Source organism: Python bivittatus, unplaced genomic scaffold (genome assembly GCF_059951505.1).
Source record: "Python bivittatus isolate LINGU-HERP-01145 unplaced genomic scaffold, Pbiv_v1 ctg000700_np1212, whole genome shotgun sequence".
Classification (NCBI taxonomy): Eukaryota; Metazoa; Chordata; class Lepidosauria; order Squamata; family Pythonidae; genus Python; species Python bivittatus.
The window spans coordinates 4692603-4718204 of record NW_028277098.1 but is presented as its reverse complement, the minus strand read 5'-3'; the positions used below and the strand labels follow the sequence as shown (position 1 = coordinate 4718204).

General features: G+C 36.4%; 1 protein-coding gene across 5 annotated transcripts in view; it reads left to right on the top strand.

Annotated features, from left to right (window-relative positions):
• COP1 (COP1 E3 ubiquitin ligase) overlaps window positions 1-25602 on the top strand; it is a 132254-nt gene that overhangs the window by 36039 nt on the left and 70613 nt on the right. For all 5 annotated transcript variants that reach the window (XR_015798332.1, XM_088153207.1, XM_088153206.1 and 2 more), the window contains exon 12: window positions 21618-21761. Coding sequence is in view for 4 of the 5 variants with exons in the window: in XM_088153207.1 (XP_088009333.1) it covers window positions 21618-21761 (144 nt within the window). In the remaining variant the exon portion in view is untranslated. The remainder of the gene's footprint in view (window positions 1-21617; window positions 21762-25602) is intronic.

Sequence of the window (25602 nt, the reverse complement as noted above, 5' to 3'; positions counted from 1 at the left end):
ACCACCAATGTTGCACATGAATATTTATAAATTGTTTATAACAAGAAGCCTTTTTCTGGATGTTCTCCCATTCTGATTTTAGAAATGAAAGTAGAGGAAGCCTAGTTCCAAAGAAAAAAATTCCTTGTTGCCATCATTTCCTGGATTTGCTTCTACCATTTTTCTTCTTCCAGTTAGTTTCTTCCAGAATTATTCACAGAGATGTTACTAGGGAAGTGGAAATGCCATATTAGTTTAGTACAGGACAAACTAATCTTTTACTTAAATAAATTTCAGGGCATGATGCTTTTCAGTTCTGAAAATGTTCCTCAAACTTACCTTGCATTTTAGGCTCAGCTGTGATAGCTTTAGTCAGTGTTTAGTCTGTTTTTATCTCAAAGGCAGCTGGGCTGAATTTAAGGAATCTCCAGCCCAATCCTAACAAAACATTGAAGAGAAATGTGTTGTCTCCATTCTATATTCTCAGTAAATTTAGTACAATACTCCCATTTAAAAGCTGAGTGGGAGAGAGCAAGTCACCTTCCCAGGCAAGTAAATATAGTAGTAATAATTTACCAAACCACAAGGTGGCAACCTCAGTTTACTTTGCAGGTAATGTTGGTAGTAACAAGAATTCTAACTGATAGAAATGATATGTTGGCAAGATTTCATACCATCTGTATTCTAAATGAGTGAAATTTCTCAGAACATATGAGCCAGTATTGACATTTCAAAAAGTAGAACTGCTTTTAATTTAACTTTGCATCAGTGGAAATAACACTCCATATATATACTTACACAGTGTTAGAACTGTGTAGCAAACTTGCTAGGTTGACAAGCTACTTGTTTCCTTTCTCTAAATTGTGGAGAGGCAGATACCTCTCATATTTTAGTTTTTTTTTAATTCCAGTCCTTTCTCTCTTGTTGTCCCCAAACGTTGACAAGTTCTTTACTAAAAAAAAAAAAAAAAAGTACTCTCAACTGGAAGCACCAAACAGATTGAACACGTGTGACTACTCCAGAAATTGAGAGTACCAGATTATATCTGCCAGATAACTTAAGATGAAATCAACTGGCAACCTAAATTTAGCATCCTTAACATGGTTGAATATGTAAAGATTCAAACCTAGATTTGTAAGAATCAAATACTCAAAGCCTTATGCCTGGATGTTGTGTTTTGTGTTCTTGACATATGCATTGTTAAACTTTTCCCCTTCATTTATGAAGAAATTGATGTATTCCCCTTCATTTATGAAGAAATTGATGTATTCTAATTTTTCTATTAAAATTTAAAAAATAAAAGCCAAATGAAATTTTCACCTCTTTTATATGGGTTGGTTTAAAACAAAGCTGCCTTATTTTTTCCAATTTTTTTCTTCCTTTTTTTTCCTGTTAAGAAGGATATAGTTATGTAGTGGTCTACTAGCCAAGAAGACAGCAGCTTCTATTTTATGTATTTGAATTCCCGGTTAATGAAAATAATCTTAAAGAGGGGTGCATTTGATTTCTTCTGAAGGTTTGCTTATGGTTCTTGATCAGTGAGCTTTTGAGTGGCCCAATAACCACACGATAACACATTATCCCTTAACAGTTTGGGAATATGTAATTCTGTTAAGTCATTATGGAGGAAAATGCTTCAGAGAGCCTGTTTTTCAGTCTCAGTAGTGTGATGGTACACCTTGATCTATCTGTGCTGCCAGACTCATTTAGAAGATACAGTTGAGAGGATTGCTTACATCATTTGGGAGTCCAATTCCCAGGGACAAGACTTGATGGCATCAAGATGATTATCTTGAATTTCATCCTAGAATATATTAATTTAAACATAGTTTTAAAAACCCACATCACTGCAGATGCCCTGATTTTCCTTGCAATCCCCATGGGACTGTAGAAGGGTTCCACCAACAGATAAGGCAGCCTCATGTCATAATAGCATATGTCACCCTGTCAGATACATTGTGTGCTGTATTCCTTGATCCCATTACCTATCAAATACAATTTTTTTCATTCATGTACATTATTCATGTAGTTTGTGACGATTGTGTTTTATTCCATTTCATCGAAGAATTAAAGCAGACATCTGGTAACCTTTCCACAGCTCACCATGGTGTATTTTACTTGCAGCATCATTTCTGCATGGGCTGAAATAATTTAATATATTGGGAAAGAAACCATTTGGTTTCTGTTCATTTGTTTTACCTCTAAGGGTAGATAGAGTTACAATGGTGCTTAAAAGTTTGTGAACTCTTTTGAATTTTCAATATTTCTCCATAAATATGACCTAAAACACGATCTGTTCCTCACAAGTCCCAAAAGAAAACCCAATTAAACAAATGAGTCAAAAACATTCTACTTGTTCATTTATTTATTGAGGAAAATTATCCAAAGCTACATATTTGCGTGTGACAAAAGTAGGTGAACCTTTGCTTTTAGTAACTAGTGTGCTGCCCCCCACCCCCACCCCAGCAGCAATAATTGCAACTAAACATTCCTGATAAAATGTTGATCAGTTGTGCACATCAGTTTGGAGGAATTTTAGCCCATTTCTCCTTACAGACAGCTTCAACATAGGGACTTTGGTGGGCTTCCTTGTATGAACTGCCTACTTCAAGTCCTTCTACATTTCTATAGGATTAAGGTCAGGACTTGGACTTGGCCATTCCAAAAATCAACTTTCTTCTGCTTTAACTATTCTTTGCTCATACAACTTGTGTGATTTTGGTTGTTATCTTGCTGCATGACCCACTTTCTCTTCAGCTTCAATTCATGGACAGATAGCCTAACCTTTTCCTGTAGAATTTGCTGGTACAATTCAGAATTCATAGTTCCATCAATGATGGCAAGCCAACCTGGTCCAGAGGCAGCAAGGCAGATTCAATCCATGATACTGCCACCACCATGTTTCACAGATGAAATAAAGTTCTTATGCTAGAATGCAGTGTTTGCCTTTCATCAAACATAACACTTTTCATTCCAGCCAAACAGTTCTATTTTGGTCTCATCTGTCCACAGAACATTCTTCCAGTAGACTTCTGGCTTATCCACGTGGTCTTTAGCATACTGTAGATGAGCAGCAATGTTCTGTTTAGAGTGGTAGCTTTCTTGCAATCCTGTTATGCACATCATTGTTGTTCAGTGTTCTCCTGATGGTGGTCTCACAAACACTGATATCTGCCAATGCAAGAGAGGCGTTTAGTTCCTTAGACATTTCCCTGCAGTTCTTTGAGATTCCTGGAGTATTACATGCCTTGCTCTTGGCATGATCTTGCTTGGTTGATCCGTCCTGGGGACGCTAACAGTGGTGTTGAATTGGAGGTCCTCAGAAATCTCCTTTGTTTGAGCCATGACACACTTCTACATCCCTGAGTTGTGAAGATCGGATTTTGATAGTGAATCCTCAGACTTCTTGGCATGATCTTGGTTGGTCGATTCCTCCTGGGGATGCTAACAATGGTGTTGAATTGGAGGTCCTCAGAAATCTCCTTTGTTCGAGCCATTACACACTTCCACATCCCTGAGTTGTTAATATCAGATTTTGATAGTGAATCCTCAGAATTCTGTTCTTTAAATAAAGCAGGAACTCCCACACTCACACCTATTTATCATCCCATTGATTGAAACACCTGGCTCTAAATTCTCCTTCAAATGAACTGATTTAGAGCTACACCCAAATATGTAGCTTATTTCCTCAATAAATCAATAAGTGTAATGTTTTTGACTCATTTTCTTAATTGGCTTCTCTTTATCTAGTTTTGGGACACAGAAATGGATAAAGGAACTGCTGTGTGTAGTTTGCAAAAGAGAAGATGAAAGAGGTATCATATCATTGGCATATATAGAGGAGGAGCAGACTTGTTCTTTCTTATTCTGGGTGGCAGGCCAAAACACATGGGTTGAAACTATCTGGAGATAGATTCAGATAAATATTAAGAGGAATCTTCTGAGCTGTCAACCAGTGAAATAGGTTGCATTATGTTTCTCTTCATTGGGAGGTTGGATAGCATTCTGTTTGAAATTCTTAGCAGATCCTGTACCGAGCAGGAATTGAGCTAGGTCATCTTTGGGTCCCTTTGAACTTTATGACTCTGTGTTCTGAAACTTGACAAGATATATCCCTTTCAGAAGAGGTATCTGTGCTGGTTAATTATTTTCAGTTCCTCCAAGAAGTAAAAATGATATTGGCAATTGGGGGGGGGGGGATCATGTTTTTTCTTCAGTTTGTGAAAAGTTGCCTAAGAAGATATAATTCCTGAACATTTAGCTCAAATTCATATTACTGTTGATGGAATATATGCTAAAATTGGTAAAAAAAAAAGGGGGGGGGAAGAGTTATATGATCTGAAGAGAAACCATTCTGTCACATGAAACAGAATTTAATTGCTATTTGGTGTTTACCATTTATAATTACTAGGGAAGCATGGAGGTTAGTGATTTCATATCAGGTTTATAAAGTGAAGGTTTGGGCTCTGAATTTGTCCAGTCTTTTCCCCTCTTAAATTACTTAATCTGGATCCAAACTGTAATAGTTTAGTATCTCAAAGAATTGTATTGGGTTGGAAATTTTAAAAATTTGCCAATAAATTGTTTTGGTGGTATGAATTAGCTATTGGGCTATAGTCCTATGTCCTGAACTCATTTAGTAAATATTTATGAGCATACTATGTTTAATATATGAGTACCTTCAATATTATCTTGCCCATTTCCTCCTGGTGACTTAATACCATATTTATTTTATACAAAAAGATTTACCATGACTTTGACTGAAAGCAGGTGGCAGAGGAAGAATAATAGAGCAGGAAGTCCTTTGGTTTTGGTATGTCAAATACATAGTGGAGATCTTTGTGCAAATTCCCCGATGATTTTCTTAAAAAGAAATCTCCATAAAAGGAATTGAGAAGTTAAGAGTTGCTTTCCCTTTAGCAGGTCAACTGCATATTCAGAGAACTAAAATTGAAAGCTGGGCAATTAATGGACATAGAGAGGGAAATGGAAAGAACTTTACTGAATATGTGCACAGCAGGATAACAAGCACTGTCTTATGCTGAAAAGAAATGGGTATATGCCTGAACAAGGCAGGACAGGCCTAAGGGTAGCTGCTCTACATTGATGGTCCATCATAACTGAGACCAGGTCTGGGTTCTGTTCCCTTCAGTACTACCACATCTCCACTGGCTACAACTTTAGGATGAGAAGCTTGGCTCTGCGCCCTCCTAGCCCTACATCAAGATGCTGTCATCACAACTCAGGGCTACCTCTCAGCCTGCCCTGTCTGGGTGTGGAGCCACTCTTTCTTATCCTAAAACTGCAGCAAGGAGGAGCCGCTGTGCTGGTGGTAGAGCAGGGTGTAGCTGTGATAGCTTCTTGATGAAAGATTATGTATGCAACTTTGGCCCACCTCTTCCAAGTACTGAGCTGTGCTTTCTAGTATAAAGGAAGATCTATGGTACTTGGCCAAAATCAGCAAACTCTTGTCCTACTTCTGGCTGCTGTAGGTTTGAGTGGGCTGCAGGTTACATAAAATGACCTGGAGAGGCCTGTAGTGAGATTGAGACCCCTGATTTGCTAATAAAAAGTCATATTCATGAAGCCAACCCAAACATGTAATTAATAATGGTATTGTTAATTCAAAAAGCCAAAGTTGATGTAAAGAGCAAGGCAGCAAAACATACGGTGGGAGGGGGTCAGGTTGCTCCACCTGGATGAGGACAGAGGCAATCTTGTATTATTAAAACTCATTTCTAAAATCATTGATGCAAAACATTGTGCTTGGATTGTGAAAATGTTCTATACAGGACAGCAAGGATATTTTGAAAAACTTAACTAATTAAGGTAAAATTATTGCCACATAAGGTCAATCCCTAATGAAGACTTGGTCTGATAGGCTAAGGTTAGTCAGTTTGGTGAATGAATATGTATTTATTGGCCAACATCAGTGAAACATACCTTTAGCAGACAATTAGCCATGAAATTTATATAAAAATTATAAAGGGGAGCAGGTAGGCACTGTTGTTTAATTTCTTGTTATGAGGGTATAGAAGCACAAAGACTTCTGATAGTGGTGCAGCTAACCTGTATATAGCTGTTTACAGTTAAAGGAAATGGCAATCTGTAGCAGTAACTGCCAGTTTTCCTCATAACTGTTCTATAGGTATTCAATCAGTAGCTTTCAGACTTGCAAGATTCTGTCAGGATTCAGACTATGTGTGGAATGGAAACAGCATTAATTGAACTGGTGGGTATGTTGGGACCTAGAGGATAGGGAGTAGGCCCCTCTTACTCCTTTTTGACTTCTTTTAGACCTCTCAGTAGCTTTTGTTATCCTGTTATACCAAAAGTTATACAACCCTGTTATATAGGGTTGGGGTATAGAGGTACTGTTTTGTGGTGGTTCTGTTCCTATTTTAGTGGGGAGCTTCAGTTAGAAGAAGTAGGAGAGGAACAGTCAAGCTGGTAGTTACTCCAGTAAGTGGTGCCTGAAGGACCAGCTCTCACCCTCTGGTCTTTACATCTGTGTGAAACTACTGGAAGAATAATCTGTTAACTTTGAAGTGAGTTATCATTAGTATAGCACCACTGCAGGTTAAGCTGAAAATGCCATGTTTGGAGGTTGTAAGGCTCTGGATGGGTACACTAAATCCCTGTACCATAGAATTGCTGTTTGCCTAGGAACACCTTGGCTCAGAGATGGTCCAAGTGGATGTGGTCACCCTTCCCCTGAAGGAGCAGATCCACACTTTGGTGGACCTCTTGGACTCATGGCTCCTGGTGGATTGGCTGGTACGAACCATGGTGGCTTTATCCAGCTGAGGCTTGTGCACCACTTGTGGGCCTGTCAGACAATAACAACTCCTGCTCTCATTACTTGCATTTAGATTACTATAATGCTATACTATAATGCAGAGGCTTTGGGCTGCCTCTGGAAACAACTGTAAGCTGTATTTGGTACAAAAGGCTGCAGCCAAGACAGTAGTTGAGTGAGAGCCATTATGTAAGTGTAACAACTATTCCCTGGAGGCTGTATTGGCTACCTAGAGGTTTTCGGGTCAGTTTCAAGTACTAATTTGGACTTGCAAAACCCAATAAGGCTTGGATCCATCCATTAGGAACCATCTTGTCCAAGTACAGTCTGTCTGGCCTGTGCACATATACAAAGAAGGGCTGCTGAGAGTATTGTTTCTAGAGTCCAGGAGACATGGTCCCCAAGTCAGTTCCAGGCTTTGGAACTCCATGCCCCCAGACTATGCTTGCCTATTAGTTTTCTGCAAAGCAGTTAAGATTATTTTACTGAATGGACATTTGGAGGTTGAAAGCTGTGGGGCTGTGAGTGGCAGGGATATTGTTATATCTTGTGGTTTTGTTATATTGTATGACTCTGTAAGCCATTTAAAGTTGCTTTGATTGAAACAGCATAGATGTCATAGGAATAGATAATACTTAAAAGACTGGCCAAAAATTGAACAGAGCAGTCTTGTGGAATGAAACCACTCCTTAGGACTGGAAGGAGTGATCAGTGTGCATAAATAGAAAGACCAGTACAGGAGCTGTTCCCAAGTTCTATGGAAATTAAATGCCCCCACAGCAGCTTTTTCATTCTTTTAGTACTTTAAAGGTCCCAGAGATGGACACAGGAGGTCAGTTCAGGAGGAAATCTACAGCAAAATGTGATGCAGAAATGCTTGGATCACATCTTAGGCTCATCTTCCTGCTCCAAAATCAGTTTTTGCATATGAGTGGGCTGCAAGCTGGCTAGAATGCAGTAGAGTTTTATACTAGCTTTGCCAAATGGGCTACCTGTAAAGCCTTGTAATTATTCTTCAGGTTAGGTACAACTCTGTGCAGGTGGTGTCCCTTAGTATTTAAAAAAACTCTATATGTGCTGGCTAATTTAGTCAGGGCTTTGACACATTCTTTGAATTGATCTTAGAGCCAGTGTGCTTAGTTACAAGTAGTCCTTTGACTTATGATTATTCATTTAATGACTGTTCGAAGTTACGATGGCGCTGAAAAAAGTGATGACTGGTCCACACATGAGTGTCACAGCATCCCACGGTCACGTGTTTGAAATTTGGGTGCTTGGCAACCGGGATGTATTTACAACAGTTGTAGCATCCCAGGGTTATGTGATCACCATTTGCGATCTTCCCAGGGAGCTTTTGACAAACAAAATCAATGGGGGAAGCCAGATTCTCATAATGACGTGGGAAAAAAGGTAATAAAATTTGGTCGACTCACTTAACGACCATATCACTTAGTGATGGAAGTTCCAGTCCTAATTGTGATCATAAGTTGAGGACTACCTGTTACTTTCAGTATGATGTCCTAGTGTGAGCATTCAGTGCTGGATAAATGAAGACTTTGCTTCTGGGTGGCACATTTATGGGATCTAGTTATTTCTGATTGGCATCAGTGCATAGGACAAAGTGTCATCTTTCTATCTTGGACTGCTGTTCTGAGAATAAAAGCACACTGCTAATATAAAGTGTACATTAAAAAAATTGAAGAGGCTTGAGAATTCTATGAATGATTCTGAATGGTTGTGGGATCTCACTGCAACTGCTTATAGTTTCTCCATGATAAATTAGAAAATAGCTTTATTGTTTATGGTTGAGAGAGTTTTAATTTTAGGGATAATATTTGCATATTCTGAATTTGGAAAATTAAATCAATGGAAGTTTCTGAATCAACAGTGGAACCTTTTTTTTTTAAATTTAGTATTAACAGATAATGTTTAGCTCCTGATACTTTAGATATGTCATCTATTAGTGTCCTTACTGCTTCAGAAAAAAATATTCAGCTGCAAATAACTTCTTAACTGAAACTTAATTTGCAAAGTCTTTAATAGTACATATCAAGGTGCTGGAGAATTTGATTAAAATTTGGAGATACAGTGGTACCTCGGGATACGAACGCCTCTACTAACGAACTTTTTGGGTTATGACCAGCTCCGGCCGCAAAAATTTACCTCGATGTGCGAACTCCACCTCGGGGTACGGTCATTTTTCCACCCCTGACATGTGGTCCGCGGCCATTTTCCCACCGCGCGGCGCCCGGCCGTTTTCCCGCCGCGCGGCGCCCGGCCGTTTTCCCGCCCCTGACGCGTGGTCCGTGGACGCCAGAACGGATTAACAGTAATTACATTGAACCTTATGGGAAAATTTGCTTCATGGTGCGACCAAATTCGGAGGGCGGAACGGATTAACCGGATTTACATTGAACCCTATGGGGAAATTTGCGTCGGGTTACGACCAACTAGGGATACGCCCAGAGTCACGGAACGGATTAAGTTCGTATCCCGAGGTACCACTGTACTTTTTTGGAAATCTCAAAGCAACAGGCTGTGTATATGCCATGCATGAACTTGACTTTGTACTAAAACTGAAATGAAGATATGAACTCCTGCTGCAGTTATGTTTTATATTATTTTCATAAATGCAAATCCAATCCAAATTTCATACTTTGAAAAGTTACATTCTGTGTTCTGCATAAATTATGTAAATCAGGAAACTTGCACATTTCCCCTACTTTAAATAACATAGCTCCATGTTTTCTCTTTTATGTAATTTATACATGTTCTACTAACCATAACATCTTTAACAAATGTTAAAGTCTAATGTCCAAGTAAAACTCTTTGCTTTTTCTAATCTGTTATTTCAGTTTGTATTTCCTACATACTTCCAGTCCATTCCATGAAAACATTGAATGTCTCAAGAGGATTTTTACATTTATGCTACACTGTTTCTTTTCTGTCTTTATAGAATTATTGCATGCCTACAGCTTTGTTTGTTACATAGGTTAAAAATAACTACATTTGTTACCTGAAGTACTGTTTCATGTGATATGTATGTTACATCAGCAGTGCTTGATTTTTTTTATCAAGGAAAAGAAGTTCATTGCTCATGTGTTGTTTTCTGATTTGAAGCTATGTCTAGACAACAATTGAAAGATTTGAATTGCACCTTCAGTGAATGTTCTTTAATTACCCAAAAAGCAGGTTTTACAGTTCTCCATTAATATAAGAAATTGATCCCAGAAATGCCTGTTATGGCTGTATATTCTCTACTGTATTATTTCTGAAACTTGGGGCGGGGAGGGGGGACTTTTGGCCAAAACCCTTTGTTTTATAATGTGCCTGGATTTTTTTTTAGATTTTTTTTTATCCTGCCTTCATTATTTTTATAAATTACTCAAGGCAGCCAGCATACCTAATACTCCTTCCTCCTCCTATTTTCCCCACAACAACAACCCTGTGAAGTGAGTTAGGCTGAGAGAGAGTGACTGGCCCAAAGTCACCCAGCCAACTTTCATGCCTAAGGTGGAACTAGAACTCAGAGTCTCCTGGTTTCTAGCCTAGTGCCTTAGCCACTAGACCCAGCTGGGTCTCTTCCTGGACTGATGAGAATTTAACTGATAACAAAAGAAATGTTCAGTTTCTTTTGTTATCAGTTAAATTCTCATCAGTTCTTTATTTAAAAAATCATATTCTGATAATGCACCACAGATAATACATATAGTGGATTAGATTAATGGAATAATTGGTGGTTTGGGTTTTTTTTAAATACTGTTTCTTTTGCTCTACGGTTGCAGTTGTTTTTTTTTAAACAATTTTTATAAACTCTTTCCTTTAGAAAACATTCCCTACTAGAAATATGGAGTACTGTGAATTCTTTATGCTTGTGAAAATATATGTTTTGCACAAAATATATACAGATATTCCTCAACTTACAATGGCAGTTGGGACCAGAATTTATGTTGCAAAGTGATGTGGTTGTAAAGCACAACCACATTGCTTAGCGATGGCAATCCCTGCAGTACTTGTTGCCATTGTTAACTGAATCCCACAGTTGTTAGGCAAGGCAACTTCCAGCCAGCTTTCCACAACCAAAGTCAGTGGGGAAGTCGGCAGGAAGTTGCAAGTCTCAGGCCAGCAAGCAAGTAAGTGGCTGTTGCTGGGTGGAGGAGGGAGGGAGGAGGTGTGGGGGAGGGTCAGGGGGTGAGCAAGTTGTGCTGTGCGGGCCAGTCCGGGGAGGATGAATGAATGGTCATAACTCAAGGTCTGTATATCAAGCACTTGAAAAGAATTCAGCCAAAGTGTATATTTAATTTATAATATAAATTATAAATATACTCCTAATTCATGTGATATTAATAACATTGAAAAAATGAATTGTATGATTATCTGATGTTACCCATGGTGTTATAGCATACTTAGGTTTTTTGGCATACATTATTTGCACAGTTTGGAAATTATTGTGCTATCGATCAAGAGAGGATCATAGCTTAGTGTTGTTAGTTAATTCCATATCAGATGGAAAATGGAGTTTGTAATATGCTAATATGAGTACAGAAAAGAGAGTTTGTAATAAGGATTTGTATTTGAAGACAGATGTGGAAAAGTGATACCAAAAATACTAGAAAGAAAATATCAAGACAAAAGTTGCTCAAATTACTTTGCTGCTTATTTGAATGTGGCAGTTTCCCAATGAAATCTTAAGCATATGTGATCAGACTGAAGCAAAATATATCTTTTTCAGGGACAAATTATGTTATTGAAGTAAAATGTATCCAAAAAGACTAGTTTGGAGACAAATGGCTTAGTTTAATAAAATAGAAATGAGCATGGTACCCAAGTTTTTCTTTATCTCTTGTTTTTGTTTTTCTTTCATGTGAAAAGGGAAACTATTACTTAATTTCATATAATTGTTTGGGAATGTAAATTAAGATCCAGCCAAGAATCCTTTTAGAGTGAAACAAGAAACTGTTGCCTGAAGAAACAGCGTACATCTACTGAAATTGGATGTGGACCGGGTGTCCTCATTCTTAGTTTAATAAACCACATAACACATTATGCTCATTGATTTATGCTTCTGCAGAGATTTTTTTTCTCCTAAGTAGCTTTTGCATACTCATGAAATAGGTTTTTTATATGTATGATGGTTCAATAGATGAATCTGAATGATACAATCCAGTTTCAGAGTTCTATTTCTGTATAATACCAGAATAGCCAAACAGGTGAGGAATTTCAAAAATGAATACTTGACAATGTAGTAAGAATGTAGTGATGTAATTTTTTACCTATCTAAAAATTATTTACCTATCTGAAAAATTATTTCTTTATTAGCTTTTTGCCTTTCACCTTACAGTGTCTTTGGTCTAGAAATTTCTCAAGTAACAATACTATGTTCTTTATTATGTTTTTAAAAGACTTTCTAGTAACCTATCCAATCAGCACACTGTTTTGTTTAGACACTTATTTAGTATTAGTTTTTTTTAAGAGAGTAAAATGTGCAATATAGAATACAAGTACAAAAAGCACACGGATCTAACAATAACAAAATTCCAAGAAAGAGGATTTTCATCTCCAATAACATGGACTTCATCAGACATAGTAATATTTATTTCTCAGCAACAGAAAGGTAAGAGTATAAGTTAAATTTAAATAGATGAATAGTTTACATATGCCATAAAACGAACTGGCAACAAACAGAAGCTGACACAGCAGTTCAGTTAAGATTGTGATGGAATAGGCTCTTGATTGTAAAACCTTCCTTGAGACAGAAAACATATTGCAAAGCAATCAAGTATACTGCAAAGTACAGTTTTATTTGGAAGCTTCTATAGATCAATTCTCCTGTTTAATTTTCTGTAAATTCTAGTTATTGTTATTTTGGTAAGGCAATAATCTTTACTTCAAAAATAACACTAGATTTATTTCAGATCACAATTTCAGAGGTAAATATTTTAACTAGGGACTCATGGACATGTAGTCTTGGGAATTTTATAGCCACAATTTGATTTTAGTTTATCTTATACCATATGATACAGAATTAGAGCCATCATATTTTTGGATATGTTTAGTGTGTTCATATGTTCAAAACCAGGACATTTCCAGTTAGTGTAATAGATAGTGGGGCAAGCCTTATCCCATGATAATGTGTCTTCTGACTCTTCTTACCATTAACAAACCATGAGGTTGATAGCCAACCCTCTTACAACATTATCTATGAGGTCCAGTAAACATGAAAAAGAAGTGGAGTTAGTTTCATCTTATGATCGTAATAAGCACGTTTAATATTCTTTAAGACCTGAGCCATTGATTTGTTAATATTGGTTATTCCAGCTCTTCATTTCATGTTCTTGCAAATAACTAATATTGAATCATCCAAAACACATTTCAGTACTGGTAATATCTCAGATGTTTTAGATGCTGCTTAGCTTTTGGACCAAATGTAAAATCAAGAGATGATTAACAATATATTCCCATTTCACAATTTTAGGCAATTCAAATGCCTCCTGAAATAACTGAAATTGTTTAAAAACAATTGTCAATAGGCTAATCTAAACTATTAATATCCCTACCTGCCAAAACAAGACAATAAAACTCCACAACTTTCAAAATAGGATTATTTCAGAGTAAATTGTGAATAAAAGTTGAAATTACATTTCTGTCCCAACTTCCAAATGTATTTTGCACATTTAATGCAGGGTATACAATACAGGTAGTCCTCACTTAATGATAGCAATTGGGACTGGGATTTCTCTCGCTATGTGATGCAATAGTAAAGCACAATGTCATGTGACCATGCCACTTAGCGACAAAAATTCTGGCACTTCCACTTGCTGTTGTTAAGCAAATCACTGTGGGTCTTTAAGCGATGAAGTCACGTGGTTGCCATTTGTGATCTCCTGCCAGCTTCCCTGTTGACTTTGTTTGTAGGAAGCCAGTAAAGAAGGTTGCAAATAGTGATCATGTGACACAGGCTGTGACATAATCGCGATCACATGACCGTGGGGATGCTGCAACCGATGTAAGTATGAAAACTGATCATAAATACTACTTATTCAGTGCCACTGAACAAGTCATCATTGAACAAGGACCACCTGTAGAGGTGTGGTTTAAAATGGAGCCAGTGAAATGAAAGAGGTCATATAATGTCCACAGTTTTTTTTTTTTAATTTGATTGCTTATGTGCCATAGAGAAATTGAAGCCAAAATATAGAAGGTATTGGCACTTGGACTCCCAAATGGGCACACTGACATTATAGTACAGGAACTCTACTCTTCAGCCAAGTTAGTCTATTCCATTCTAAAAAATATAAAAACTAAAAGGATATTTAAAAAACTGCTTTCTTTAAATCACCACACAGTACTAAACAACTCAGCAGAACTTGTGTCATAGATTTTTTTTCCATGCCATTATTCAGCAATAAACAAACAACAGAGCTAGGAAAATAATTAACCATGTTAGTGAATATCAATAAATTGCATAGAATTATGAAGTGTGGCACAGAAATATATAAATACCAGTGTACCTTTGAAATACAAACATGTGTCTTTCTGTTGTCTGTTTTATGTAATGTATATTGTGAAAACAATATGCAAAAGAAAGATGCATGCAGGAGGCAGCTGGCAATATTCATAAATAGTTATTTTGGCACATATCTTTCAGTGGAGCTACCTTCCCCAGATAGGTGTCTATTGAATCAACAGACAAGTTCCTGCAATTAGTCACAGTTCTTTTGAAAAAGCAGTTATTAAAAGAAGTCATATGAACAGGAGCTTCAGTTCATTGCTGTGCTTATAAACAGGAGTCTTGTTTAGAATGATTATCCAAGGTTTTTTGCAGTCATGGTTTATCTTTGAAGCATGGCAAATTATTACTGTGCTGGCCCAGAAATAAAGCACTAACTGTATTACTGCCTATGGCACCTTCTGAGGAGGCTGTATATACCCTGCTAAGAATAATAGACAGTTTGGTGGAGGAAAGTAAATCTAAGTGGATTGTAAAAGCAATAAACTTAAACTGTCCATACAAAAATACAAATAAATGTCCACAATTCAAATAATAATAATACACATCCATTAGGGGTGCCCATCTACATCTCAGGCGCATACATGTGCAACATCTCAATCTCCAAATGCCTGCCTAAACAATCAGGTTTTCAGCAGCTTCCAAACACTGATAAAGAGAATGTTAATTTTGTTTCTGGGGTAAGTCCTTTCCAAAAGAGGAGAGCTCTAGTATCTGGCTATATATACTGTACAACAAAGCAGTTGTTAAGTTGCAGCTTTAAGCATGATTATATGAATTGGCTGAAAGGAAAAGAGAAACTAACATTTGATTGGGATAAAGCTCTTTTCCAAGTTTGGTTGTTTAGGATTATATTAGTAACAAAATAATGAGAATACCATTGATGTTCTTACTAGTCCAAGGCTATGGCATTGGAATTCAAACCCCATTAAGGTCACCTAGTCAATCATATGTTCACTTTTAGGTCAAGATAAGATAGGAAACCTGTGGGTTGTACATGGTCCTTAAAATCATTTTTGTGATGCCAAATTCCCTAGGATTACAATGCTGAAATAATAATAATGAGAGCAATGCTGTGAATTTTCTTTTGTTCTTTTTTTAAAATGATTTTAGTTCTAAATAAGTATGTTATGCCTCTGGATAGGCTTCACACGTGTTTTGAACATCCTTCCAAAAATGAACTCCAGTGACTTTGTTATATCACTGCCATATCTCCTCTGTTCCCCAGAGGCCAGGATAAATATATAAAAGAAACCAGTCTTTTTGAAAAATTGTCATATTTGGAATTTTAGGAACATATTCTTTGGAGTAGGGCTGCCATGGAGGGTCGTGGCTTGCCTATCCATAAAGTGGCTGTGATGGTGCCATGGATGGATAAACTCTTAAGTCAGGATAGGCTCAGAGCCTGGAGAATGCCAAGGTAGAATTCAGCAGGAATCCCAGAAATGAATTAACTGTATTTGCCACCTAATCTCTGTGGAAGAAGATTGGAATACAGATAATTAAATATAGGAGCTAAGTAGCACTGGCCCCAAAACGGATCTTTTAAGAGGATCTTGAACATGGAATTTCAGTTGTATTTCAAATGAATGGTGTAATAAATTTGAAGTACAGATTTTCTTACATTTAAGATGCATAGGCATTCTGCCCAAAGTCTGTTCTTGGTCTCCCCTTAAATTTTGAAAAGTAGTAATTAAATGAAGCTGCTCAAATTGCATTTTTAGATATTGATTTTTTCAAGAGCAGTATTTTATTCTCTACAAATAGTATTTCAGTAGATAATCGTTATTTCTAAAGACACATTTTTGGTGAGATCTTGAGTCCTTATCTTGAAGATTAATTGGGGTATGCAAATGTCTTGAGTGGTATAGCTAAGAAGAACAATACAACCTTATCATCCTAAATACAGCTGAACCCAGCTAGTTCATTCAGATGTGAAGTCACTGTTTTTTCTCCTTTATTCATCTGTTTAGTGTTCAGATATTGAAACAGTTATGGGATCAAGCCATAGTTTATTATTTTAGTTGCTTTCATAAGCTGGAGATGTTTGTTTTTAATGCACGATTCTCCAAATTTATTTCTAGTTATTTTGGAGGGTCTATAGGGTATCATCTCTTATTATGGATCATTCTGGTTGGGTATTGTGCAAAACAAGTGGAAGGACACAGGATTGGTAATGTTACTTTTCATGATATAAACTAGTCTTTAGGTGAAACTTCCTCTCCCTCTGGCTATATCTAGTTCAAGCCAGGATCTTGATCTGTGTTTCCATTCATCATTGTTCAAGATAATCACAGTTTATTTTGGATATTAGTAATAAACTGTAATGAGTTTTAACTAGAAAATGGATTGTCCCAGTGTATTTAATTTATTAAAATTATAGATTTCTGAAGCACAAATGAACTTAGCTATCTTTCTTATTTTTTTCCTGCTCCTCTAGTTGGAAGTCATCTAACTTCACAAAACAGCATGGTTGTTGGCCCAGCTTCCTTGCCAATCAACAGACATATTTAGAGTTTAAGAATGCTTCCTTTGATGTGAAATTGACATAGTGAGATCTCCATCTTTTCCTATATTTTTCTTTATCTGTGGCAGTGTTAGTTGCATTCACACTGTTACTGCTTGAGTTTTTCTTTCATTGTCTCCCAGAGATACTATATATACATTAGAATATAATGGAAGACTCCATGCAGTGTAGGACTACAGTATACTAGGAGCCAAGCAACTATTTGAAGCTCAGATGATGAGGTACAACTAATCTCCATTTTTTCATGAGTAACAACCCTCATCTAAGATAAAAACAGTAGCACTGATGCCAAAAAGATAAAACACATAATAGAAATAAACTCAGATCTTTAGTCTTGAAAGTTGAGAAATAGTATACAATTAACATGCAAGAGTCCTTCATCCAGCAAAGTTCTTTTAAAGAATAGTTCTTTTTAGTAGACTGTTCATATAGTTGAGTCTATGTGTAAATACTCTCCTACTAGCTTGCCTAGTAATATTCTCACCAAGTTCACACCCTGAAAGATAGGCTTTCTCTTCTTGAATCTGTTAAAAAGTAGGACGTAAAATCAGAACCTGAGGGATTTCCAGAACTTTAGAGAAAATAGATCAAATGACGATTTGATGAGAGGAAAGTCAAAATAGCATTTTGACTATTATTCCTCTGACATAATATTACAAGATAGTTTCAAAACTCAAAGATGTTCCAGATTTGCCAAGTTTTAGAGCTTTCTCGTTTTTTCTTTTCAGAGCAACTTCTGGCATTGTAAAGATTTGAAAAATAAATATGTTATAGCAACAGCCTTCCACTTGGATTTTCCAACATTAAGTTCAGCTAATTCAGCATCTGTGAAGTTCTGAGTCATGTTATACTTTTTAACCAGATTTTGGTTTTTTTCTCAATTTGGGGCTTCCTGGATATCTTCAAGAAAATCATTATTGTTGTTCCTTTTCTTTACTTCTAATTAATGTGATATAGCTGAAATTCTACAGACCTGAAATCCTACATGGAGAACAGGAATTCACTTGTTGGTCACCACCAACATTCCTTCATTTTTGGCCAAACCATTCTATAATTCAGACCTATTCTCTTCTCAAAATTGACAAATGTGCAATTAAATTTCTTTCTATCATATATTTCTCAGTGACCTGCAAAGAGTAAAAGTCTGGTCTGCAAACCTCATTACAGGTATAACACAGCACTCACTTTGTCAGATTTTGCTCATTATTACCAGTTGTGCCCTTTCAATCAAAATTCTGCCAAGCACCTTCACAGGCAAATTTAACAAACTAAGCCCCTGTAGTTCTTTTATGTGCTCTTTCACTCCATATAGAGGAACCATACTAGCATTCTTCCAATCATCAGGTGCAAGTACTGTACAGTCTTCACATCCAGATTAAATGAATCACAAAGTCTGTACCATTGTTCTATCTTCTCATAGCATTTGGGACTTCCTTTTCATCATTGTTTTCTTGGGCACTAAGATTGGTAGCAATTATTTTAATTCCATTCTTCAGCATACTGCTGTCATTCCCACAGACATCTATAAAATATTTCTTCCAGCATTTACTTGCTTCAGTTGTAACCCAAACCATTTTGTGACTTGTATTCTTAATATAATTTGTTCTGCTAGGGACACGTTCTTGAGGCTTTTTCACCCTCTTCCAAAACAGGCCCTGGACCAGGGTGGCTGAAGCCCCTTTTTGAGCGTGTGGTATATATTTTTGTGTTGGCCAGATTTGCCATCTTGTTTTCTTTGTGGACTGTACATTTTTTATCTTGTACCATGAGCTGCCCAGAGTCAGTATGGAGTATAACTAAATGATTAATGTTCTATTTCCATTAAAATCACTCAGAAATTTCTCTTTTTCAATTTTAACTATTTTTTGCATATTCTTTGCAAGTACGTTTTTAGGATAAATACATTATATCATTCCCCAAATAATGAAATGACCCTTTACCCAGTAGTGGCTGGTGCTCTTACTGATAGAGAAAAGGAAAGGATGGCCAGCAGTAGACAGAGCCAACTGATTTTAGTTTTGTCCTATCCCTTATATAGTGACACCTTCAGTTCCATACTACCATACTTGATTTTTCTTCTGAGAAAAAGGCCTTCAGTAAAAGACAGTGGTAAGATAGTATTACAGTAGGGGCATTTATTCAGATCACATGCTGCTGCCCACCACATCTCTTGCCGCATAGCAGTGTAGAGAGCTAGATGCCTTAAGAATCATGTTCACAATGTACATCAGGCACTGGCAGATTGGTATGGTGATTTTCTCAGCACTTGTTGTAAAGGAGGTAAAGTCCTAAAGCCAAAGAAGGATGCCTTTGTCAGCTCCAAGCTGGAAGTGGAGAATGGATAAACTAATACTGTACTGTCTTATCTATTAACTGAAGGGGGGAGGAATGTAATCTTCAAGACATTCTTTCAGTTAAACAGCACTCAAAGGAATGATGATACTTATATCAACTAACTGCTATGATTCAGTACTTACACAAGATTTTTTTTTCTGTTCAGAATGAATGAATGAATGAATAAATAAATGGATAACTTTCTGCCTTTTGCATACTTTTATGCTGGCCTTTGACCATAATAAAGATTTGATTGATGATACTGCTAGTTAGCTGGTTCATATTTTTGTAACTACCCCTCAATCTCCATTACACAAAAATAAAAGTATGGTAAATGATTGGGGGGAAATAATTATTTCCTAAAAATTTCCTAATGATTGGATGGGGGAGCATATATTTGGTACATATAGAGTCCTAGAATCGTTTTTGGGTGGATTTTAAGGATTTACTAACACTCACCTAAGAGGGCATATACCAAACCTCACAATTTCCAGATAAGTGTATTTTCCTATAGTTATTTAGGAAGATAACAGACTTCCTGTTGCCACTATAGGTCTAGGAACATATTTGCCCTCTTGAAGGTCACATACAGAGCTGGTTATCCACACAACTGCATAAAACTTTGTAAAATTAATATCAGCTTAATTGATAAAATAGTGTTAGGTGGGAGTGTGTAGCAGATAATGGATGGGTTGACTGTAAAACTTATTTAGGAGATAAGTGTATAATAAGAACTCCCCCATTAGGAAAAAGAAATTTTGTCTATAAATTCCTGTTCTGTGAAAATATAACTCATTATGAAACCCAGACAGGGAAAAATTTCACATATGAAAATTCAGATAGTATTAATCAACAACAACAACAAAATAGTAATATAATTATTTTGGATCAGGAGAGGAACCAAAGAATCCTCTTTGGTTCCAGAGGTGCTCTTACTTTCATTCTAAGCAAATTGTGTAAGGGGATTAGAGAAACATCATCACCATTATTATCACAGATACACACATTTACATACATATACCCAGGACACTATCTATCTGCAGTTATTATTTTTCTATTTATAACTTTTGAAAAACGGTTTTCTCTGAGGTTTCACAAAATAACGGAATTGTGAGTTGAACAAAGAGATCTGTTATCTACATTTTCTTTCTTTTGGAGATATTATTTTTTAAGACTTTTTTTCAGCTTAAAATAAAGCACAATCATGTTTGGTGTATTAACCACTGGCTCACAACTTATAACTGCCACCAAGAAAATAACCTTTCTCCATTGGAAGCCCACCCCAATCTTTCACATGTAGAAAAACTTGCTTGTGTTGTGATATCGTATTAGTCTGTTTGCTTCATGTCATTTGCTAATCTTGGCATAGGAAGGGGTGTATTGAATGTTTTATTAAAATATTATGAAAATGTTGTAAGTATTAGAGAGATGAGGAAAAATAGACATGGGGTAACCTTTTCATTGTTTAATTGGAATAATATTTGTAATAAAATAAATATATTAATGCTTACTGTATTATCGAATGTTGCTGTATTTTAGCATGGGATATAGTAAAGTTGCTTGAAAAAAGTCCTGATTTTTAAAAAGCTTTTATACTTTTCCATGTACTGTTTTTATATAAAAGGAAAATTTATATAAACATTCCTTTTTAATAAAAGGAAAATTCTTATAAAAGGACAAGCCTAATCCTTCAAGAATAAAAGCCACTCTCCTTAAATTTATCTTTAGTCCCTACTGGTTAAAAGTGTCATCCTTTTAAAAAGGGGAATGAAGTGGTAGATATAAGACCTTAATTGTAAAATAAATAAAGTGAGTAAGTCATAGTTGCCCTGGTACATACTAAGTCAAATACCGAAAACCGAGTACTATTCTCAGCTTTCATGGTGTAAGCTGTCCTCCTTGTCATTTGGATATTTGGGAATGTGGCAGCTTCAGAAGAAGTACAGTAACAGTTGGAGCATCTGAGCAAGACTAGCAAATGTTATTGGGAAAAGGGTGGCCCCTGTTTTAGTGGAAGTCGTTTGTTTGGTGAGTCATGAAAGTCTATTTATTGAAATAGTCAACCTGGCTCAGGCATATTGTTTTATATAGTGCTGAACAATATAACAAGTCCATCTTTTGCATTAAAAAAAATCAGGAATAATATTTACTTTCCCACACTTTTTTTTTTGCTTTCCCCCCACTTTTCTTTTTCCTTTTAATTTGCCTTTTCTCTTGTTTTGTTACTCTCTGGATTAACTTTCCCTTTCTATTTTAATTTAACGACATCCAGTAGAAATGGTTGTACAGGAAAGAAAATTTAATGAGAAGTATTTTGCAAACTTGGGAGATAGAAATTTTGGTCTCTTGGAATTTGAAAGTCAGCGGTGGTGCTCTCCTGAAAAAATAATATGCATCATCATAATAAAGCCAGGTAGGTGTTATATTCATGAGTTTGTGTCTTACATGTTTGTATTTTTGTTTCTTAGTATTGAGTTTGATCGAGACTGTGACTATTTTGCTATTGCGGGAGTGACAAAGAAGATTAAAGTCTATGAATATGGCACAGTCATTCAGGATGCAGTTGATATTCATTATCCAGAGAATGAAATGACATGTAATTCCAAAATCAGGTATGTGTTGCTTCTCTTCTTCAATTTAAAGAAGTAAGAATAGTGCCTTGTTTCCTGTATTTCTGTACTTGAATATTTGGTCACATTGTTCTTTATTGATTGAATAATGTGGTAAAGATTGGTCCTGCTTTTGTATTCGGTATCATAAGTAGTATAATATTTTATATCTAGTGTATATATTCACAGATAAGCCGACCCTTGGGTTTTTAACCAAAAATACCATGAAAAATGTGCCACCTGCAGATGAACTGACCCTCGAAATTTTTGTATGTTTTAATTTTCACAATTGGCTTATCCCTGGGTGGCGCATTTTTCATGGTATTTTGGTTAAAAATTTGAGGATTGGCAGATAAGCTTATCCATGAGTACATACAGGTACTTTAAAAAAGTATTACCTTTTATACTCACTGATAAGCCCATCTGCAGATAAGTTGAACCCAATTTTTGGAGTGTATTTGGGAACCTAGAATTCTCAGCTTATACGTGAGAAAACACAGTATTTGGGATACAATTGTTCATTTCTTTCTGTGTGTGTTCTGGTCTTTTTCGAATGCAGATTTTCTCAATCTACAATGGTTCTCTTCTTTAAAAAAAAACTACTTAACTTTAATGGTTTTCCAGAAATGTTAATCAGCAAGAAGATGATGGAATTTACTGTTTAAATGTTTTGGTAAATGATTTGTAGGGCAGAATCCAAATCTGGTTAGTTAATGATCTTTAGGATGGTGTTGATGATTACTTTACTCTTAGATACTAGCATCCTGGTGAGGATAGATGTGTAACGTTACTCAGGTACCAAGGTACCATTTGCCTTATAGTGCTAAGGGAAATGAAAGCAGCAAAAATGAATACCAAGGCAGGAGTGTGACATCTTGTATAATGCAAGATTGATTATTATTTTCACTTTGGCCTATATATCACTAAGTTAATGTTCAAGCAGTTTCTTTTTCTCTGTAAAGTCTGACATAGAGCTGTTGCTTTATTTATTTAACTTAACATTTACTAAGTGTAGTTTATTTTTCTAAAGTTGGGTTTTTGTTATGACATATTTACAAGTATGAGTAGACAATGACATGTTATATAAACAAGATTATTTCAACAGATGGTGTATATAACATATTCATTAATCTTTCCATTAATAACACAAGCTTCTCAGCATGCTGTATGGAAAATGTATCTTTTAATTTTTAAATTGGAACACTTTTAGAGAATGAAAAAAAAATCAATACATTATGTGATAATTCATTTTGAAATTAAAATAGAATTAAAATTTATGTTGTGTGAAGAAGTTTAAATAGGCATTAATTAGATGCTTAATGAAAGCAAAGTACAGGTGGCCCTTCTTACCTGCTGTTCCATCATCCCTTGTTTAATATATCATAGGTTAATTTTAAAAAGCCAGACCTTGGTATCCATGGTAACGTTTTTCATCTGTGGTTTGGGGCTTGTTTTTTTCTTTTTGTCTGGTTACTTTATGTATGTGCAAAATGGCAGGTTAGCTTTTTTTCCTAAAGTTTTATTGCAGCTTCAGTACCGTCAGTCATGGTATCCCTCCAAGAGTTGGGATGTGCGGTGTTTCAGTGGTTCTCCTCTTTTCTCTGGGATTGGTTCCAGTTGGTGTTTGGAAGGTGGGGGGATCAATAGAGCCTGAAGCCCTTGCTTTGCAATATTGCTCTGGGCTCAGTACTCTGCCAACTGCTGTACGAGCCTTCAGGGCAAGGTCAGGTATCATCCATACCTAGATGATACCCAGCTATATATCTTGACCCATAGCTGAACAGATAGTGCTGTCAGATGGCCCTGGTGCCTGGAACATGTTGAGTCATGGATGGGGTGAAACATGTTCAGGCTCAGCCGTAGCAGGATTGGGTGGCTGTTAAAACAAGGATCTCCCAGGGCCAGTGATTTACCAACATTAATTATGGATGAGGTTGCACTACTTCTGACCAAAGTTGTGCATAATTTGTGGGTCCTCCTGGCTTCTTGGCTCTGATTCAAAGAACAAGTGACAGCTGTGACAAGGAGAACCTCTCCATAGATACATCTTGTATTCCAGTTATGCCCTTTCCTGGCTTGGGAGGCTCTTCTCATGATTAATCATGCCTTAGTCCCCTTTTGTTTGGATTACTGCAGTGCCCTCCACTGAAGCTGCTGTTGAAGGCCAATTAGAAACTATCAGTGATCCAGAATGCAGCAGTATGAGTAGTTGTAGGCATACCTTGGTTTGCTAATGTGACATGTCTACTTCACAAGCTGCACTGGTTTCCAGTTGGCTTCCAGGTGCAGTTCAAGATGCTGGTAGCCACTTACAGAGCCTTTCAAGACTTGGGGCTTGGGTGTCTATTGGACCCCTCTGGCTTTGTTCATCTGGTAAGATCTAGCAGGGTCAGCATGTTCTGGATCCCATCTATGAAATAGTATCATCTTGTGGAATCCCCAAGAAGTTCTTCCTTTGTGATTGCCCCTGCCCTGTGGAATAACTTCCTCCTGGCCCCAATCATGCTGGAGCTATAGAAGAGCTATAAACATCTAGCTTTTCCAGCAGACCCTGGGGCAGAGTAATTGTTTTTCCTTTTTATGGCATTGTTGTTACCTGATGCAGTCTTAGGTATCTGTTTCTTACATTATTATATTTTTATTTATAATCCTTATTTTCTTGTGTAGCACCGAGAGTTCCTTCGGCAGTTGAGGTAGAATCATTGTAGGCTGGAGAAAAATGTTTCCTTGTGAACAGCGTGAACATAAATTCACATTGTACTTAGGGGAAAGAGAGACTAAAAGGTTCAGGTAGATTCTCTTGGCCTCTCAGTGTCTACTGATAATATCATCCAAAGCAGTGATGGGCTTAATTAAAAAAATGGACCAAAAAAATCAATACGTTGGAAAAACTTACCGTCATTTATTTGCTTGTGAGTAAAACTCCTTGCATTTACTAACTATGTAGAAATTGCTGAGGTGTTGTGATGTTTGCAAACATTCTAAGTGTTCACAGAGGAAGTGTAAAAGAATATCTGTAAACAATTGTTAGAAGAAAACTATTACTTTAAGTGAGTATGATGTATCACTTTGCATAATACATTTATTTTCCTATAGTAACAAATTAAATAAAGTAGCTGGGAAGAGCATTAAAAATATTTGAACATTTCTAAAATTTCAGTTTTGTCTGAAAAAAGAAAAAAAAAATTCCCCTCTTATGTTAACATTTCTAGAATCCATAACTATCCACACACACACACGTTTATTATAGCCCTAAGGCCAGATACAATCAAAATATATAATAGTAACCATCTTACATTTATGTATATATATAAAACAAAACAATTAATATTATTTAATCTAACATTAAAATAAAAAGTACTAAAATATATCAAAGTAAAATACCATGTTACGAAGTCTTAAATCTAAATAATGGTGGAGCATATTGTGCAGATGGTAGCTCAAAACTGGGCAATTTGGGAGGATATTTTCGGATCCTTGTCCGAAAGGAATAGCAATAAATAGAAATCACATTCCCTGCCAGGGAATCTCTTCAGTATCGGGTATATAAATATCTGTCTAGAGTCCTTATATACGGAACAGTGTAATAAGATATGGCTTAGTGTTTCTATTGAGCCATCTCCACATGGACCTAATCGAAGGTGCAGAGGAGTACCCTTAAAATGTCCAAAAAGGACTGCTGAGGGCAGTGTGTCCAGTCTGGCTAAGTTGAAAGCTTTATGAAATTTCAAAATTGTAATAGATGATAAATAAGAACCTGGAACAAACCCTTTTGGTAAAAAATGACAAATATTGGGGTGTAGCACCTTACTTAAATTTGTTTGTAGATCTATATCCCAGATAC